The following is a 20,547-nucleotide window of genomic DNA, read 5'->3' as shown; positions in this document are numbered from 1 at the left end:
GTCGCAGTATGAAATTGTCCCGATTTGTTGTCACAAAGTTTTAGGTAGTTCCAGGAGCCTGATTGTAAATTCATGTGGGCAACACTGCACTTTTATAATTGGTATGCATTTTGAGAGGTTGTCTCAGCAACCCAAAGGACTGGAAACATTATTTAAAATACATTGTACATAGTGCAGAAATAGATGGCTTAGGCCCCTACACTTGCCAGGGAAAATGTCCCACTTGTAGTATGGGCTACATTTTTTTCAAGCTGTGTAATAATATACACAATACTTAGCTTCCTGCTGTAAACAAGATGTGGCATCTAAGTTGTATATGTGAATACAAACTGGGAAATCTAAGTAATTTCTGTTTCATACTAGAATTAGGAAAATCAGAAATTTCTTGATGGCAATTACAGGTTAAAAATAACTTGATAATCATGTAGCACAATTTGTGACATTCCGTTAGGAGCTATGAAATGAAGTTCTGTATGACCCAGTTATAAATTTAGTGCAGTTTAAAATAAATTTCAGTCCTAAACTAAAGTTGTCAAGGGATACTGTAATTGTTTGGAATGAGTATCTTAAATTATATACAATCTGTGAGAATCCTGCTTTGTAATTAACTTGAACTAAAACAAGTACATCATGCTCCAAACACCTGACTAGAAAGTAGGGATTGCAGCTTTCAGTCAAGCTTGAGCTATGGCATTCTATGGAAACTTGATAGGAAACATTTTCTAATGACTAAAACAAGGAACTGGGAATCAGGACTTTGATTTCTGACCCTGCCACTATCTTGCAGGGTGTTCTTGAACAAGTTACTTAAACTCTGACTCAGTATACACCCTTTACAGATCACTAGACTATTCACAGGGGAATCGTGAGGAGTTCACGCTTTGTTTCCAGGGGGATTGTCAGGCAGAAATTGGGTCTGTTTTAAAAAAAAGAAGAAGAAGAAGAAGAAAGTAAAAAAAGAAACTAAAAGTAATTTTGAAAACTGTACCTGAGCCATGGTCCCAACTTTTAAGGTGGTTCTCCTCTCCCCTTCTGCTGTTTGCAACTTAAGTAGGTCTAAATCTGAGTCTTTTGACTTTATAGGGGCTTCTAGAGTGAAGCTTCCTCTCAGCGTGTTCTCCTTCTTGCTGTGGAGAGATCCTGAGAAGTGGAGATTTTTTTCCTCCCTGACTTTACAGGGAGCCTCTTATGCTCACTAAGCCACATTGAGAGATCCTGAGGAGTGAAGCGCTCCATACCTTTCCCTTATCTTTCCTCACTGCCATCACCTACTGCCATTGATTCGATGGAAGGGATTTGGACAAGTGAAGAGTCTCTGCCAGGCATGCTGCTCCTGCTCTTTGACCTCATAGACAGGACTAGGGACTAAAGACTCCCATCCCCATCTTGAAAGTGGTCATGTGGAACAGATTAAGGGGCAGGCAATCTCCAGTTCTCTTCATTTGATACAGTGGAGCGGATAGAGGTGGAGAATGAGAGCTTCCAGCTCTTGCTTCCCCTTTCTGCCTTGAGGGCTAGGAAAAAGCACCAGAAGAGATGCCAAGGGGGAACATTGCCATCTTTTCTGCTTCAGACTTTTCTCTCATAGCGCTAATAGGGTACCTGAGGGAGACTAAGAGAGCATACCTGACCCTACTGCACCTAACCACTTATGAGTCAATACAGATGTTCAAGTGTGGAAAAGAAGACTCTCTCATGACTGCTTGATTCCTAAACTCTGGGAGTGGGTGGGAGGAATCTTTAGGATTGTGAATGAGATACCATCCTTGGTTCAATGATCTGGGAAAAGATGACAAACCTCTTAAAAGCTTCCCTTCCTGACTCCTTTGTTGGAGTGTGTCTTACCTTTCCCCTGATATATCTGCTTCTTTGCTCCCTTCCCAGACACCTGCAGGAACTGTGTTTCTCTGGACAATCCCCAAATCTTTAAATTCTTAAGTTTCAATTGTCAGATTCTTAAATTATGTTTACTTAAAAGGGAAAGTAACATCCAACTGATCTATGAAAGAGGAACTCCACTCTTCTGTAGTCGTTGGGGAAGAGCATACAGGCAGATTCCTTTAACAGTGTAGAAGACTTCTGTCAAGCTAATGAATGAAACTAGAAAATAAAGCTGACTCAGAGCACTGTCAAATGAAAGCTGAAGAAGGAACAAAATCATTGTTCCCATTTTTCAGTTATAGTAATCATAGGTTGCTTGCAATATTGCAAGTTAAAAAAATTCAGAGAAATGAGTATTGAGCTACCTTACCCCTTAAAAGTTTGTAATGTGATTTACTAATCTTGAGTGCTACAGAATGTCAAGTTTTATAACGAAACTTTAAAACAACATTGGATGGATAGTTATTTTTTTGTCCACTTTGTAAAACTGGTGAAAATTCAAACAATTGCCACGCCACAGAACAGAGACTTTTCAGTATAAGTTTCACATTGCATTTGATAGAGCAATTTTTATCATTTTCCCCATTCCCCTTCATGTTTTCCAGCTTTTTGTCCTTACCACATTGGTCACTTCTCTGTTGTTGGCCTGGGTTTTGAGGAATATGTAAGTATGGTTATTTTATAATTTTGATGTTTTAAATTCTTAAAAATTTGTGCAACTTAAAATTTCTGTGTTTTATAGGAACCCCTGGTTTTTACTCTATAAGACAACACAACAGCGTGGGAAGTTGTCCACGTCTTCATTCTAGGACCTTTCTTTGCTTTTAACTGTTTACCCTCCTCCCAAACTTCATTATTGTGATCCCTGTCTAAGACTCCCCCTTTGTAAGGTCACTGAATTTGGCTTTTTATATTATATTTTTATAAAGTCTAATATATTTTATTGTGGTGTTCCTTGATTGCATGTGGGGTAGTGCTTCAGAAATGACTATTGGTGAATGCCAGGAAAAGGAGTAGGGTATATGGCGGCTCCTCCTGCAAGGCTGGCAGCTTTGCCATTATTTGATTTTTCTAGTGGATGCAAACTTATTTTCCGCGTTTTTGTTGAGGATGCCAAATGATTAGTAAAGAGAGTTTATTGATTAAATATTTGTCCTATTCATGTTGTAGTATAAAGCAGCCTAGGAATCTTGTAGTTCCAAATCCAAGCTGCCCAAGTGGATTCTGTCATTAATATTGAAAGAGGACTGAACTTTTTGAGGAATAACTAAAATTGAATGTAAAATGTTTAAAATATCTTTTCTTTTCTTTTTCAGGTTCAAGCATCTCACTTTGAAGGCCTAATCACAACAATAGTTGGCTATGTGCTGCTAGCAATAAATCTAATTGTTTGTCATGTATCCTTTCATAAGTAGTTGCCTGACTCTGTCTTAAATTCTGTCTGTGGATCATTATCTCTACCCATGTTGAGATCAGGATTAAAAATGAAGCAGGAGCACTTTCTTTCTCTTTTCGCTTTGTTCTTATGATGAAACAAAGAAAAAAGGGCTGTTTGGGGTAAAATTTTGGATAAAATCTGTTTAATAGGGATTTGACCATCCAGACCTAATTTCAAAACAGGCTGCGTATTCAGAACAATAACAGCTTTGAGACTTCATTCAGCCCAGTGTTCCACATATGGTAGTCTGTTTTATGGGAATGACGCTGGAGAGGCCTTAACATGGAATCAACTTCTTCCCCAGTTGCCTGTCAGCTAATCAGGATAAAATTTCACAAGGCCATAGATGGAATGCATTGCTTTCTTCCTGAACGGCAGATCCCTTTCTGGCGGTCAGACAAAGAAAAGGGAAAGTATGATACAAATATTTCTGCTCTCTTCACTAGCCACTAAAATACTAAAGGGTGTCCCTTGTTCCCCATACACCATAATAGTCCAGAAAGAATTTTCAGTAGTTTTAGGGACTGCACTCAACGTTGAACTTGAGAAACGTGCTTAAAAGCTTTGCGGAAATGAAGTCATGATTGGGAGGGTAAGAGTGCCCCTGTGATCTGGTAAGGCTTGCAATTATAATTTTTGTGATCTAGCCTAATAGACAGGTATGGAGCCATCCATTTCTCTCCACACGTAGGCTTCTTGTGGGCTACACAGCTGCAGCAGAGATAGAAATAGGCATACAGAATAATAACTAGGATTTGTGCCACGTGGGGTGGGAAGCTCATCTACATCAGTTCTCCTGTTTCAGGCAGCTTCTCAGGGTATGTTTAGCCAGTGTGGGTATTCAGACGTGCTACCTCTGCTTGAACTAGCATGCTAGAAATAGTAGTGTGAATACGGTCTCGTGAGCTAGCCACCAGAATACAAGCCCATCTGACCCTTTGGGTACATACTTGGAGGGCTAGTCTGTGCTGTTATCCATGCTGCCATAACCACACTGCTATTATTGTTTGAGGTAGCTTTGCTGCAGTCAAACCTCCTGACTGCAGTATAGACATACCCTTAGTATGTCTTCCTTGGTTTCTGCACTAGGCCAGTAGCATTCTGAGCTTTGTGCAACTTGGATTGCTCTTGGGCAGCAATTCACTGTGCTGCGCTGGAGAGATTGAAGTGACTGTTACCACTATCTTAAAGTTTTGAAAGTCTGAGGAGACTTGGTCACAGACAAAACTGTGTATGCTTTAAAAAGATTAAATTGATTTCTGTTTGAAGGAGTAAATTTATTCGCTATTTAACACTTTATATTTCAGTTGCACTTAAAGGCCACAGTCAGGTTGGGCCTTGTTGTGATAGGCACTGTACAAACATAGTAAAATATTTGATGCCATGTCTCTCTTGAGATCCTCTGGCCTACTAAAAGGAGACTGTGATCCAGGAATTTAAAGATATTTAGACATTGTGCTTAGGGTTGCAACATGTAAATGATTTAGGAGTCTAAATCTCATTTTTGACAGTCAATAGAATTTAAGCTCCTAAGTGTCTAAATCTCTTTAAAAAATTAGATTTAGGCTCCTAAATCACTTAAGCATTGCAATCCTGAGCACCACAACACCTAAATACTTCTAAAATGCTGGGACTAAATTTTCCAAAAAATAACAAACACACACACACACTCTAGCTTTGCTGTGAAGAGATGAGGATTTCTCTCAGACCCCATTAAAATGCATATTACATTAGACCTCTAGAGTTGTAACTGCACTGTTAAACTCTTGGTAAATATTCCTGCATAAATTTTTTCTAAAGTGATTTCTGGCATCTCAATTTTCAGTCCCCAACTTCAGATGCCTTTGAAAGAGGGCTTGATTTTCAGAGGATGGGTGCTTAGCACTTTGACAAGCAGGTCCTTTTAAGGTGTTTCAAATTAGGCACCCAAAATCATTGTCACTTTTGAAAGATTAGAACCCCAACAATAGTATTCACACTTTCACATTAGTGCTTGACTCTTCCAGAATTTCCTGCTATAAAAGCTAGATTGCACAGTTGCTCATATGAATTGTATCATAACTCTTCTGGTCCTGTTACAACATTTCATTTAGTATATTTCCTTGACCAGAGTATGTAGGGTTTGGCAGCGCTTGTAAAATTCCAGAGATCACGTCGCTTATTGGGAGTCTGCTATATTGTTGTTAAGGTAATTATAGTCTTCTGAAAGCAAAAGATATTCAACTGTAATTTCATTAGTGATTTATTCCTAGTTACTGAGTAATTTTTTTTTCCTTTTCCCTGAAGGTTTCCTTATTAGTGGTTGTAGAAATTGGTGTGTTCCCCCTTATCTGTGGCTGGTGGCTGGATATATGCTCCTTGGTAAGAACAAAAATTATTGGAATGTAGGCCAAGTCTTACACTGTTGTTGTTTTCTGAGGGGAAAGTTCTTTTGCCCTGGAGAAAAAAAAAATTGATATAAACTGGACTTGCAGAAAATGCATCTCTTCACTTTTTTTTTGTTTATACTTTCATTGTTTCAGAGATCAAAGGTAGTTTGTCCTAAGGCGTGGTGCAATACAAAGTCCATGTTCCTGTATTTAAGGCAATTAAAGTCTACAATCTATGTTTAAAACAGAGCAAAAAAAAAACCCCATCATTACACTTTTTGGAACAGTTACTTTTCACAGTGCTTTGTAACTAACTTCTCTGGTATGCTAAATGTCTTACCGGCAACTCCGTGACTGAGGTTTTTTTTTATTTGGCTATTATGGGGAAATTCATGCATGGTTCATCTTATGGCATTGCTATGAATTTTTCCTTCTGTGTATTGAATGCCATATGAGAGACACTATTTTTATTGTAGTCCAGCGCAGTGGTTCTCAACCAGGGATCCGTGACCCCCTGGGGGCCCACAAGCAGGTTTCAGGGGGTCCACCAAAATAAAGTAGAGAGGGGCCGGCATTAGACTTGCTGGGGCCCAGGGCAAAAAGCCAAAGCTTGAGCCCCATCACCTGGGGCTGAAGCCAAAGCCTGAGCAGCTTAGCTTCATGGGTCTTCCAGTGCCATGAAGCCCTGGGCAACTGCCCTGCGTGCTACCCCTGAATGCCAGTGGCTTTTAATGTACTGGATATGCAGAAAACCAGTTTTTGTGGCACAGGTGGACTTTTTATAGCATGTTGGGGGGAGGGAGACTCACAAAGAAAAAGGTTGAGGACCCTTGGTCTAGGGAGTGCGGGGGAAAGGAAGGGGAAATTATCATAACTTTTAAAATGTCACTTCCCCAAAAGCTAATATAGTAGATTACTATTAAATGCTTATATGGGAAAAAGCAACCATTTTTGCTCTCTGCATTAATAAGATACCCTATTTCTAATGAGAATAAATGTACAGTACAGTTTAGTATGAGCTGATATGCTCATGCTAATATGCTTTGTAATGTTACATATTAAATGTTAGTGTTTTCCTTGTTTTAGTTTCCTTCCCATTCTTAAAACTATGTGGAGCAGAGAAATTTGTCACTATTTGCCATCTCCCGCATCAGTGCTATAAGTATGTTGTAAGAACTGTGTAGTTTTCAGTGGCAGAAGGAACTTATGACTTAAATAGACGTTTTTGTTTTATTGAATGCTCCTCTAAATATTTATAGTTTTGCAACAGGTTGAGATTATTTAAATGTAATATATAATCCAATTTAACCCTATTTGCTAGATACAAATTGGGGTAAATTAAATGGGTAACCAATAAAGAGTATTTGGTAAACACTGTTGATCCTATGTACTTTTTTGTATAGGAAATGTTTGATGCTACTTTGAAAGACAGAGAGTTGAGCTTTCAGTCTGCCCCTGGTACCACAATGTTCCTACACTGGTTAGTGGGAATGGTTTACGTCTTTTACTTTGCATCTTTCATTCTCTTACTGAGAGAGGTAAGTTCTTATTCAGGTGAGGGGATTATAAAATATATTTGAACAACTTCATGTACTGAAGAGTTCATTAGCTCTTCCCTACCTGTGTGTTTCTGTTATGATGCTTTTAATACATATTAGACTTCAAAATTTTTCTGCCTTAAAAATTGAACAATCATGCTGGCTACAAGTGAATATGGGAACACCCTTAGGATGCTAGCCGATTGCATGCAAGGGAGTTTTTAATATGGATGCTGCTTTTGTTTAAATACTTCTTAGTATCTGTAAACTGAAATGTATTTGAAAGTAAAGATTTTTAGTTAAAATGTTTCCACTGTGGCCTAGAAGTAATGCTCTGCAGTGTCCTGTACCTCTCATTGTTGACTCTTGTATTGAAAAGTTCTTCATATTTATATCTCACAGCCTAGTTGCTTCTAACACCTTTTTTCCAACAGAAATCTAACTCTGTTAATTAGACAACATGCTGCTAATTCTTACGTTGCTTGCATTTTTGTCTTTTAAAACACAAATCTAAATACCTGTTTCAGGTACTGAGACCTGGTGTCCTATGGTTTCTGAGGAATTTGAATGATCCGGATTTTAATCCAGTTCAGGAAATGATTCACTTGCCAATCTATAGACATCTCAGGAGGTTTATTTTATCAGTGGTAAGGACTTTTTTCAGATTTGTCCTTGAATAATTTATATTCATTTCTTTCTTGTTGTTGCAAATACAGTGCTAGCCTCTTTGATGTTTTGCATATTAGCATGTTTAACTTTCTTTTTTGATGTGTGTTCATTCTTTAGTTACTAAAATAAAACTGAAGTTTACTTCTTCAGAGGTGTTAGTTGTAAAAGTTTTAAAATTTTTGGGTCTAGCACAGACAATCACAAATCTTCCCCTTGTGAAAAAACCACGACTGCTTGTATCACTAGCCAACAGTTACTTTATTACTATGGATGGTGGAGGAGATCCCTTGAGGTCACGGTGCTGGTCTAAGCCATTTATTGCAACAAACATTCTGGGTCCCAGTTCAACCAGATCAGTAGAGATAGGTCTCATTCATGTTTCTGGTCTGTCTTGGGGTGGACCATGACAGCCTGGGCAGTGGTATCTACTACGGGATGTAGCTGCAGGCTGTTGAAGTCCTGGGGAAACATCTACAGTCTTTCCTGGCCTCCCCAAGCATTTTCCAGATGTTCACCCTGATGTCTGTCTGGAAGGCCTTTAAGGCAAAATCTCAGATGGCCTGCTTTGGCACAGGTTTTGCAAATACAGGCCCTGAAGACTGCATACCTTTGAAACAGACTGCTGTATGGGATACTGTGATGTTGATATACTGTTAACACATCAACATTCTCTGTACCTTGTTGGATCACCCTAGTGGTGCGTAGCATACGCTCTGAGGCTAAGACCTTCTCCCTGCCATCTCCTGCTCACTTAAAGCTAAAGAGAGGAGTGCTGGTCAGTCATGCTCAGGACTCTAGAAAATAGCAGGATGTATTTCCCTTTTGTCATCTTATAACCACACTGTTTTGGCTGCATCAGGGATGTATGTGCCACGTAAAATGACCCAAACTTAATCCAACATATAGTTCTTTTTAAAGGTCTCAAATGCATGGGTTAGCAGAATGTAATGGAGTTGGTTTTTGCCTTGTGAATCAAGAAATGAAGCGCTTGGCTAATTATCATTCTCTGAAGGCATGAATTGTAATGATTTCAGAACCTTCATCAGACTCACAGTGGAACCTTGGGCCCCATGAATGATGGTCAGTTACAGCTTATATATTCAGAGATTAAACAACTTTCATTTCTAGTTTACACATTTATTTCCTTTTATGGAACATAGACTACCAAAATTTGAGAGGAACAGGTTTTAATTTAATCATGAACCTTTGTTCATACAATTTTTTCATTCAAAACCTTTGGAGATGGTATACATCTTCATTGACCCATCCATATAAAAATAAGGCCTCCTGAGTTTTGTAGATACAATATGCATTTGTAATTTTCTTGTTGCAGATCGTCTTTGGGTCAATTGTCCTGCTCATGCTTTGGCTTCCTATACGTATTATTAAGTATCTGTTGCCTAATTTTCTTCCATATAATGTCATGCTCTACAGGTAAGTTTTTATTTTCATTCTGAAAGATGTTTTTGGTCTCCCTGTGATTAGACAGAATCCTCATTGTGTACCTCTCTAAGGCCATGTCTACACTTACAAGTTTACAGCAGCACAGCTGTACTAATACAACTGTGCCTCTATAAGAGGGTTCGTGTAGCAGCGTGTTATGCCCATTGACATAATAAAACAGCTCAACGAGTGGCAGTAGCTGCGTCGGCTGGAGAGCGCTTATGCTGGCAAAACTTATATCTCTCAGGGTTTTTTCACACCCCTGAGCGATAAAAGTTTTGCCAACATAAGTGCTAGTGTAGACATGGCATAATTGTACCACTTTCACCATTACTTTGACATTGCATTTAGTATCTTTGTTGAAAATGAACAACATAACACAAATTTTAATCGGCTCTAGCAAAGTTAAATGTCAGAGTATGCCAAGTACAATAGTACATTTTTGACAAATAAAAAGTTTGCCTTTTTATGCATTGATTTTCCACAGTGATTCAGGCATGTAGAAGTTGAACAAATTATTAATTTTACCCCATAGGTTATCATTATGCTGTGGGCGGTGTGTGTTAGGGCTGTCGATAAATTGCAGTTAACTCACAAATTAATCACACTGTTAAACAATAGAATACCAATTAAAATTTATTAAATATTTTTTGAAGTTTTTCTTCATTTTCAAATATATTGATTTCTATTACAACACAGAATACAAAGTGTACACTGCTCATTTTATATTATTTTTATTACAAATATTTGCACTGTAAAAATGATAAACAAAAGAAATCGTATTTTTCAGTTCAGCTCATACAAGTACTGTAATGCAATCTTTTAATCCTGAAAGTGTAATTTGCAAATGTAGATTTTTTTTTTGTTACATTGTTTTGTTTTTGAATGCAGTTATGTAAAACTTTAGAGCCTGCAAGTCCATTCAGTCCTACTTCTTGTTCAGCCAATCGCTAAGACAAACAAGTTTGTTTACATTTACGGGAGATAATGGAGCCTGCTTCTTATTTATAAGGTCACCTGAAAGTGAGAACAGGCTTTTGCATGGCACTTTTGTATCCAGCATTGCAAGGTATTTACATTCCAGATATGCTAAACGTTCGTATGTCCCTTCATGCTTCAGCCACCATTCCAGAGGACAGCTTCCATGCTAATAATGTTTGTTTAAAAAAAAAAAAAAGTGTTAATTACATTTGTGACTGAACTCCTTGGGGGAGAATTGTATGTCTCCGGTTCTGTTTTACCCACATTCTGCCATATATTTCATTGGCTGAACAAGAAGTAGGACTGAGTGGACTTGCAGGCGCTAAAGTTTTACATTGTTTTATTTTTGAATGCAGGGGTTTTTTGTACATAATTCTACATTTGTAAGTTCAACTTTCATGATAAAGAGATTGCACTGCAGTACTTATATTAGGTCAATTGAAAAATACTGTTTGTTTTTTATGGTGCAAATATTTGTTATAAAAATAAATATAAAGTGAGCATTGTACACTTGGTATTCTGTGATGTATTTGAAATCAATATATTTGAAAACGTAGTAAACATCCACAAATATTTAAATAAATGGTATTCTATTATTGTTTAACAGCGCGATTAATCGCGATTAATTTTAAAGCGCGGTTAATTTTTTTAAGCGCTTGACAGCCCTATTTTTTTTTGTTGTTTTTACACTGTTTTTAGGAATACTTCAGGAATGAAAGAATGTCCATGGTTGGATCTTTATTGTAAATATCAATGCAAAATTTTTCCTCTGTTTCTCAAGTAAAACAATAATTTGGCTTCAGTGATACTGCTCTTAACTTATAAAAGGAACAAGTCAAAATCTAAACCTCGCCTTTTCAGATAACGGAAGATAGCTTTCCTAAAGACTTTTCATAAAGCTCTCTGTTCACATTAAATTCCTAAACACTACTAAATTCTTCCCCAGTGCTCAGAAACATATGCAAAAAAAAAATCTTGGCTATTAAAGTCTAAGAATTGCCTGTGATGGAATCCTGCTTAGCCTTTACTGTTAGTTTGGTCAGATATTTGGTTATAATAGTCTTGGTTTGTTAAAATGTTTGTAGGAAATTCATAAAATGTTAGAGAATAGTCCTTACGTGTTTGCCTTCTTGTTCTTTCCCATTGTTTCTAGTGATGCTCCAGTGAGTGAACTTTCTCTGGAGCTGCTTTTGCTTCAGGTGGTGCTGCCAGCTCTGCTTGAACAAGGGCACACGAGACAGTGGTTGAAAGGTCTTGTACGAGCATGGACTGTTACAGCTGGGTACTTGCTGTAAGTGTAAACAGCCAATATCAGTTATGTGGCTTGTGTCACTTTAGCCTTTTTAATGTGGAAGAAATTTATTCTTTGGCTAGATACCGTAACTGGAGCGTTATGAATTACTTGATACATAAATGTGTGCATAGCAGAGATACATGAACATTTGTATAGAACAAATTATTGTACAGCGAATCCTTGAATATGCACTGCAACTTCAGAATATGCCTTTGCAAATTAATTATATTTGCTGCACTAATACAACTTTCGCTTGGCAAAAAATGGTATAGCTGAGTCTGAATAGCAATTTCTGTTGTCCCTGTTTCTATATTTTGCTTTCCATTATGTTTATCTTTTCAGAATGAAATTTTTGTTACTTTCTTCTTCCACAGATTCTTTGGAAAATATGAGCAAAATTAACATGTACATCTCTGGTGCCATTAAATCCATGCAAAAAATATAAATAAATCCACTCCTGAAAACCCTCCTGTGTGAGGGCATAAAAGTTGGAGTGGCTGTGACCCTCCCATAGTTCTCTCTTACCACCCGTGACAGAGATGAAACTTGGACAGTGTCCTATGGGCTATAGGTTTTTTGATCTTCAATCTCAACCCTTTTGTGAAGAAATACTGTTTCACTTCTTCTCTTTCATTGCTCGTGTACAGAAAAAAGTACGAAGAGACTCTGCTACACAGCCTCTCCATACAGAAGGGCGAGGCACTTCACACCGACTGCCAGTATGGCCTATTGTAAACCCATAGGGTTTAAATCTTGTTCATTGTGCAACAGTTATATGTTCTTAATCAGTGGTCTCAGCAGGTGTTTTGTCTGCCTTGGAAGAGCACATCACCCAACAAGTGCTTCATCTGCCATTTCTTGTCGCACATCTGAAAACTGAGAGATGTGTGTTTGTTTCAAGAGACTTAATTTCAGTCTTTAAAGGTCTTATATGATCTTGGAGAAGAGACATCCTCCAAGCTGGAGACAAGGAGGCTATCTACGGTAAGCGTTCTGGTAACCAGACACCATGCCTCTGGTTCTAGTAGGCAGAAATCTAAAAAGGGACCAAGACCACTGGAACTGGCGCCATGATCGTTCAGTGCCGTGTGCATCAGTACCAGCTCTGGGGCAAAGAGACCTGGCACCCACTTTGGATGCCAAGCACCATACCCTCACCATGCATAAGCACAGCTCACAGCATGCAGCAAGCTCATTCCATGAGAAGGACCCATAGCATTCCTCCAAAGGCAGGTCTTCCAAACCTTCCTTAGCGTTGAGGGATGTGAAAGACTCAGGAGATGCTGACGTCAACAATGAGCCTTTCCCAATATCAAAACGCCTTCGAGGAACTGCCTTTGCTGCTTGTTTTGGCACCAGCAGAATCGGCACTGGTCCCACATCTAATGGCACTGCTGTTCCTGGAGATGTATTTCTCCTTGCCATGTCCAAGCCACTCCTCCCTGACTTCAAGCATGGGACCGGACCAGAACAGTACATTAAGGGGAGCTCTGGAAGTGCCCCGTATCAGGCACTGACGCACAGCTGACAGTGGACAGGCCAATCACATCCTGGCAATAATTGTACAATTTATTTTTATGGCCCTGTTTGGGCCCACCTTCCCAGAGTGGAGCCCTATCATATGTGTCTGGGGAAAGAAGGTCTCACTCATCATCTGGCATCAATAACCAGATCCCTGTCACAGGACCGGAGAAGTGTCCTTGTGAGGTAATGGCTCAGGAAACACTCCAATTGCCCTCCCCACCTAATCCTCCTCTTTTCCAGATGAGGCTGTTGCCTCGACCCAACACCAACTATCAATAACTTTAGGGCCTTCCAGACCTGCTCTTGAGGATAGCTTGCTGAAATCTTGGACTTTGAGACGACCATGATCTTAGGTTTGTTCTCTGTTCAATATCCTCAGTCCCAACTGGGATTGTGCTAAACATTGTATATTGGACCCAACAAAAGGATTGTGGCACACCTCAGCCTTGCTTTCCCCTTCTTCAGACTGAGTATAAAAGTGTTATCAAGTTCCATCCAAAGGCTTTGAACTTTCTTCTAAGCATCAGACGCCAGAGTCGCTTGTGGTGTCTGCGGTCCAGGAAAAGACTAGATCCACCACAGATAAGGACACCCCCCTCACTCCCAGGAAACGGAACTACTTTGGCCAAAAGGCTTACTCATCAGGCCTCCCTCCAGTTCCTCACAGGAAGCTACTGGCCCTGTTGGCAAAATAGTTTTCTGATGTGGGCGAGGGTGACCCCATTCCTATTGAGGCTCCTTCAAGATTGTAAGGAAGAGCTGAGACCATCCTATCAAGGAAGGGGCAAGTAGTAATAAGAACATTGCTGCAAGCCACAGTGGATGAGTCAGATATGACCACTTGATTCATAGCTACAGTAGTCCAAATGCCCTGCGCCTCCTGGTTATAAATGTCTGGGATTCCAAAAGAAGTCCAGGTTATGCGAGAGGACCTACCCTTCAGGGCATGAAGCTCTTTAGCAGTTGGACTTATCAAGCACTCCTTTCTGTCAAAGATTTGAAGGCAATTCTGAGATCTCTAGGGATGTACTACCCCACGCTATACTGCAAGCCCTTCTGGGATCAGCTCCCACAAAGACAAAGAACACAGTCTTATTCCCACAATTGTCAGCCAGAATATTTGCCGAGAAAGAACCCCGTTACACCAGTAGGCGCCTGTTGTCATCCTCCATTGTACACCAAGCCCCCTCTCAGAGTCAGCAGGTTTGACAGGAGTATTCAGAGCTCTGTTGTGTCAAGTCCATACTGCAGCCAACTTTCAGAAATCGCTTTTCCCTCCTTCCATCAGTTGTGGTCAGAGATTAGATGAAGAATTAATGCTCATCATCATTGCCTATGGCTACCCCATCCAGTTCCTTTCCTTGTCTCCTGCCTTGCCCCCTTCCTTATTTCAGGGATCTTTTCCCAAGAGCCTGTTACAAAAAATGCCCCACAGCTCAAACCATGTGGCATGGGACAGCCACAAGTCTCTAGCTGCTGCATAGACATACCCTGAGATGATACTAGTACAGACCAAAGAAGTGTTTTTCTTCCACTAGTGATCGATACACAATTGAGTCGAAATTTAATTGAATCATAACAAGACAAGGAAGGCCTGATCCGGCAGACCCCATATGGTCAAACTGTCAAGGATTCCATCCAGACCTGAAGTCGCAGCACCTTATAACCTGGATATTGACTGGATGAGTGCCATAGAAAATTAGGAAATCCTGACGTAGAGCAGAATACTGTGCAAGAGAGACTTATTCCTCCAACCCAGAGTGGCTAAACCCATTGCAGGCCCTGATACTGAAGATTCTGGGCTACTTGCTGCAGTTAAAACATTCTGGACGTTCATTTAGCTCAGTCAAAGTTAATGTAGTGGAAGTCTCTGCATATCATGGACTGATACCTTTGGACTCAGTCTTCTCTCATCCCAATGGTATCCAAATATGTCAAGGGCCTAATGCATGCTTACTCACTGGTCAGAGGACCTGCTCTAGTATGGGACCGCAACATCATCCTTCTAAAGCTTGTGGAGTTCTCCATTCACCAGCTTACTCTCAGAATGGTGATTTTGGTAGCGATGACCTCGGCCCAGAGAGTGAACGAACTTCAGACAGTCATGGTGGAACAGCTGTACTTTTGGTTCCATAAAGACACGGTGATACTAAAACCTCATGACAAATTCCCAAGATGATTTCCAAGTTCCATTTAAACCAACCTGTGTTCATCCCAAGACCTCATTCCACATGAGGGGAGAAGAAACTGCACTCTGGGCAAACCTAGAGTTCTATGATATTATGTTCATAGCTGTGGGGACGATAGAGGATTTTCTTCTATTTGTGGCCACAGTTGGCTGCCTCAAGAGCCAAGCTGTTTCATTTTGAAGATGCAACTGATACTCCTCATTCCCACCGTCCTGAGTCAATATTGTTTGCCAGTCACCTGCAGTGACTAACGCTCAAAGAAGGAGTGGTTACTAACTCTACTATAATTGTGGTTGTTTGAATTGTTATAGTCTGTGGATCCCATGACCTACTCTTCATCCCCACTTTTCCAAGTCCTCAGCAGTCACTCATGGGCTTTGAATTGCAAGGGGACTGAGTTGGGATTGCTGCCACTCCCCCTTTTTATGCCTTCACACAGAAGCTCAAGGAGGCTCAGGGCACATGTGTGACCTCACTGGACTCTGCTATTCGAAAGATTCTGGGCTTGCACACATGATGCATGTGCACCTAAGAATCCATACTGACTACAACATCTCAAAGAACCACAGTTACTGTAGGGTAAGGTACTGTTCTGTTTTAGTAGTTTTTGACTGTTTCATAATTTGACTTAAACAAGTGTACTTGCACTCCCCAAATCCTGTACTGCTCATTAATAATATTTCAAGTTTGAAGGTTTTTTTCTTGACTGAATTATTCTTAGGGAGGTTTGAGATTGGGATGGAGACTGAGATCCTTTCTTCCTCTTTGCAATAATCTTTTCAGCTTTTCATGCCTGAAAAACAAATGAGATATTTAGCTCCAACTTAATAGAAAAATTGACCTTCAGATACAGTCAAAACATGGATAACTCATCCCCAAAGATGAATACCAATGGAAAGTAGGTGACGGAGGGAGGTGGAGATGAGAACCAAGTTGGGGGGATAACAATGGGAACTATTACACATCTTCAGCTGTTGCAGTTACCAGTAGAGATGGCTCGAATAAACATTCCTTCAGCCATTTTTTAATTAAGCAAGGGTGAAAAAAACTTAATTACCATTTTTAAATCTACATTCTGATGGAGGAATTGTCTGAAGTTTGGAGCTTTATGTAAGTAGACCTTTGAGGAGGAGTTCTTGCTAGATTTGGGGGTGGGGAATGAAAAATTGCTTCTGAGCATACGTAATAGGTATTTGATTTTACCAGACCCCCATAAAGTCCTGCCAGTTAATAACATTGCATATCAGAGATGGTGCCCCTCTCTACTCAAGTTCACTGGTACTGGGTACTGATGCTCTCAGACTGCTGCGAGGACAATTTTTAGGGGTTTTGTAGATTTTTTTTTTAAACATTGAGACTTATTAGGGAGAAAAGAAAATGTATACCTGTAGGGAAAACATTTTAGAACCTGTGACTTCTTTTGTTCACAAATTCTAAACTGCTGTTCAAAGGTTAAGAACAAGAACAGCCATACTGGGTCAGACCAAAGGTCCATCTAGCCCAGTATCCTGTCTTCCGACAGTGGCCAATGCCAGGTGACCCTGGCAAACAGAGGTTAGAGACATCATCCCTGCCTATCCTGGCTAATAGCCATTGATGGACTTATCCTCCATGAACTTACCTAGTTCTTTTTTGACCCCGGTTATAGTCTTGGCCTTCACAATATCCTCTGGCAAAGAGTTCCACGGACTGACTGTGCATTATTTGAAAAAATACTTCCTTTTGATTGTTTTAAACCTGCTGCCTATTAATTTCATTTGGTGACCCCTAGTTCTTGTGTTATGAGAAGGAGTAAATAATACTTCCTTATTTACTTTCTCCACACCAGTCAGGATTTTATAGACCTCTATCATATCCCCCCTTAGTTGTCTCTTTTTCAAGCTGAAGAGTCCCAATTTTATTAATGTCTCCTCATACAGAAGCTGTTCCATACCCCTAATAATTTTTGTTGGCCTTTCCTGAACCTTTTCCAATATATCTTTTTTGAGATGGGGTGACCACATCTGCATACAGTATTTAAGATGTGGGTGGTACCATGGATTTATATAGGGGCAATATGATATTTTCTGTCTTATTATATATCCCTTTCTTAACGATTCCCAACGTTCTGTTTTCTTTTTTGACTGCCGCTGCACATTGACAGGTTTCAGAGTAACAGCCGTGTTAGTCTGTATTCGCAAAAAGAAAGGGAGTACTTGTGGCACCTTAGAGACTAACCAATTTATTTGAGCATAAGCTTTCGTGAGCTACAGCTCACTTCATCGCATGCATACTGTGGAAAGTGTAGAAGATCTTTTTATACACACAAAGCATGAAAAAATACCTCCCCCCATCTCACTCTCCTGCTGGTAATAGCTTATCTAAAGTGACCACTCTCCTTACAATGTGTATGATAATCAAGGTGGGCCATTTCCAGCACAAATCCAGGGTTTAACAAGAACGGCCGGGGGGGGGGCGGGGGTGTAGGAAAAAACAAGGGGAAATAGGTTACCTTGCATAATGACTTAGCCACTCCCAGTCTCTATTCAAGCCTAAGTTAATTGTATCCAATTTGCAAATGAATTCCAATTCAGCAGTCTCTCGCTGGAGTCTGGATTTGAAGTTTTTTTTGTTGTAGTATCGCAACTTTCATGTCTGTAATCGCGTGACCAGAGAGATTGAAGTGTTCTCCAACTTGCCCCATAACCTCAGCCGTGCGGAACACAATGCCATCCACAGCCTCAGAAACAACTCTGACATCATAATCAAAAAGGCTAACAAAGGAGGTGCTGTTGTCATCATGAATAGGTCGGAATATGAACAAGAGGCTGCTCAGCAGCTCTCCAACACAACTTTCTACAAGCCATTACCCTCTGATCCCACTGAGAGTTACCAAAAGAAACTACAGCATTTGCTCAAGAAACTCCCTGAAAAAGCAGAAGATCAAATCCGCACAGACACACCCCTGGAACCCCGACCTGGGATATTCTGTCTACTACCCAAGATCCATAAACCTGGAAATCCTGGGCGCCCCATCATCTCAGGCATTGGCACCCTGACAGCAGGATTGTCTGGCAATGTAGACTCCCTCCTCAGGCCCTACGCTACCAGCACTCCCAGCTACCTTCGAGACACCACTGACTTCCTGAGGAAACTACAATCCATCGGTGATCTTCCTGATAACACCATCCTGGCCACTATGGATGTAGAAGCCCTCTACACCAACATTGCACACCAAGATGGACTACAAGCCGTCAAGAACACTATCCCCGATAATGTCACGGCTAACCTGGTGGCCGAACTTTGTAACTTTGTCCTTACCCATAATTATTTTACGTTTGGGGACAATGTATACCTTCAAATCAGCGGCACTGCTATGGGTACCTGCATGGCCCCACAGTATGCCAACATTTTTATGGCTGACTTAGAACAACGCTTCCTCAGTTCTTGTCCCCTAACGCCCCTACTCTACTTGCGCTATATTGATGACATCTTCATCATCTGGACCCATGGAAAAGAAGCCCTTGAGGAATTCCACCATGATTTCAACAATTTCCATCCCACCATCAACCTCAGCCTGGTCCAGTCCACACAAGAGATCCACTTCCTGGACACTACAGTGCTAATAAATGATGGTCACATAAACGCCACCCTATACCGGAAACCTACTGACCGCTATTCCTACCTACATGCCTCCAGCTTTCACCCTGACCACACCACACGATCCATTGTCTACAGCCAAGCTCTGCGATACAACCGCATTTGCTCCAACCCCTCAGACAAACACCTACAAGATCTCTATCAAGCATTCTTACAACTACAGTACCCACCTGCGGAGGTGAAGAAACAGATTGATAGAGCCAGAAGAGTTCCCAGAAGTCACCTACTACAGGACAGGCCTAACAAAGAAAATAACAGAACACCACTAGCCGTCACCTTCAGCCCCCAACTAAAACCCCTCCAACGCATTATTAAGGATCTACAACCTATCCTGAAGGATGACCCGACACTCTCACAAATCTTGGGAGACAGGCCAGTCCTTGTCTACAGACAGCCCCCCAACCTGAAGCAAATACTCACCAGCAACCACATACCACACAACAGAACCACTAACCCAGGAACCTATCCTTGCAACAAAGCCCATTGCCAACTGTGCCCACATATCTATTCAGGGGACACCATCACAGGGCCTAATAACATCAGCCACACTATCAGAGGCTCGTTCGCCTGCACATCTACCAATGTGATATATGCCATCATGTGCCAGCAATGCCCCTCTGCCATGTACATTGGTCAAACTGGACAGTCTCTACATAAAAGAATAAATGGACACAAATCAGATGTCAAGAATTATAACATTCATAAACCAGTCGGAGAACACTTCAGTCTCTCTGGTCACGCGATTACAGACGTGAAAGTTGCGATATTACAACGAAAAAACTTCAAATCCAGACTCCAGCGAGAGACTGTTGAATTGGAATTCATTTGCAAATTGGATACAATTAACTTAGGCTTGAATAGAGACTGGGAGTGGCTAAGTCATTATGCAAGGTAGCCTGTCTCCCCTTGTTTTTTCCTACCCCCCACCGCCCCCCCAGACGTTCTTGTTAAACCCTGGATTTGTGCTGGAAATGGCCCACCTTGATTATCATACACATTGTAAGGAGAGTGATCGCTTTAGATAAGCTATTACCAGCAGGAGAGTGAGGTGGGGGGAGGTATTTTTTCATGCTTTGTGTGTATAAAAAGATCTTCTACACTTTCCACAGTATGCATGCGATGAAGTGAGCTGTAGCTCACGAAAGCTTATGCTCAAATAAATTGGTTAGTCTCTAAGGTGCTGCACATTGAGTGGATGTTTTCAGAGAACAATCCACAATGAGTCCAAGATCTCTTTCTTGAGTGGTAACAGCTAATTTAGACCCCATCATTTTATATGTATAGTTGGGATTGTTTTCCAATGTGCATTACTTTGCATTTATCAACATTGAATTTCATCTGCCATTTTGTTGCCCAGTCACACAGTTTTGTGAGATCCTTTTGTAGCTCTTTGCAGTCTGCCTGGGACTTAACTATCTTGAGAAATTTTGTATCATCTGCAAATTTTGCCACTTTACTGTTTACCCCTTTTCCCAGATCATTTATGAATAAGTTGAATAGGGCCGATCCCAGTACAGACCCCTGGGGGACACAGCTATTCAACTCTCTCCATTCTGAAAACTGATCATTTATTCCTACCCTT

At 40.5% G+C, this 20,547-nt stretch overlaps 1 protein-coding gene across 6 annotated transcripts in view; it reads left to right on the top strand.

Moving 5' to 3' along the window:
- Positions 1-20,547, top strand: part of MARCHF6 (membrane associated ring-CH-type finger 6) — a 122,409-nt gene that overhangs the window by 66,182 nt on the left and 35,680 nt on the right. For all 6 annotated transcript variants that reach the window (XM_037893341.2, XM_037893337.2, XM_037893340.2 and 3 more), the window contains 8 exons: positions 2,487-2,545; positions 3,198-3,278; positions 5,439-5,507; positions 5,606-5,680; positions 7,092-7,226; positions 7,754-7,873; positions 9,229-9,329; positions 11,473-11,610. In XM_037893341.2, coding sequence (XP_037749269.1) covers positions 2,487-2,545; positions 3,198-3,278; positions 5,439-5,507; positions 5,606-5,680; positions 7,092-7,226; positions 7,754-7,873; positions 9,229-9,329; positions 11,473-11,610 — 778 coding nt within the window. The remainder of the gene's footprint in view (positions 1-2,486; positions 2,546-3,197; positions 3,279-5,438; positions 5,508-5,605; positions 5,681-7,091; positions 7,227-7,753; positions 7,874-9,228; positions 9,330-11,472; positions 11,611-20,547) is intronic.

The sequence above is a fragment of the Chelonia mydas genome, chromosome 2, assembly GCF_015237465.2.
Source record: "Chelonia mydas isolate rCheMyd1 chromosome 2, rCheMyd1.pri.v2, whole genome shotgun sequence".
Taxonomy (NCBI): Eukaryota; Metazoa; Chordata; order Testudines; family Cheloniidae; genus Chelonia; species Chelonia mydas.
The sequence above is the reverse complement of the archived record's forward strand: the minus strand, read 5'-3'. Positions and strand labels throughout refer to the sequence as shown.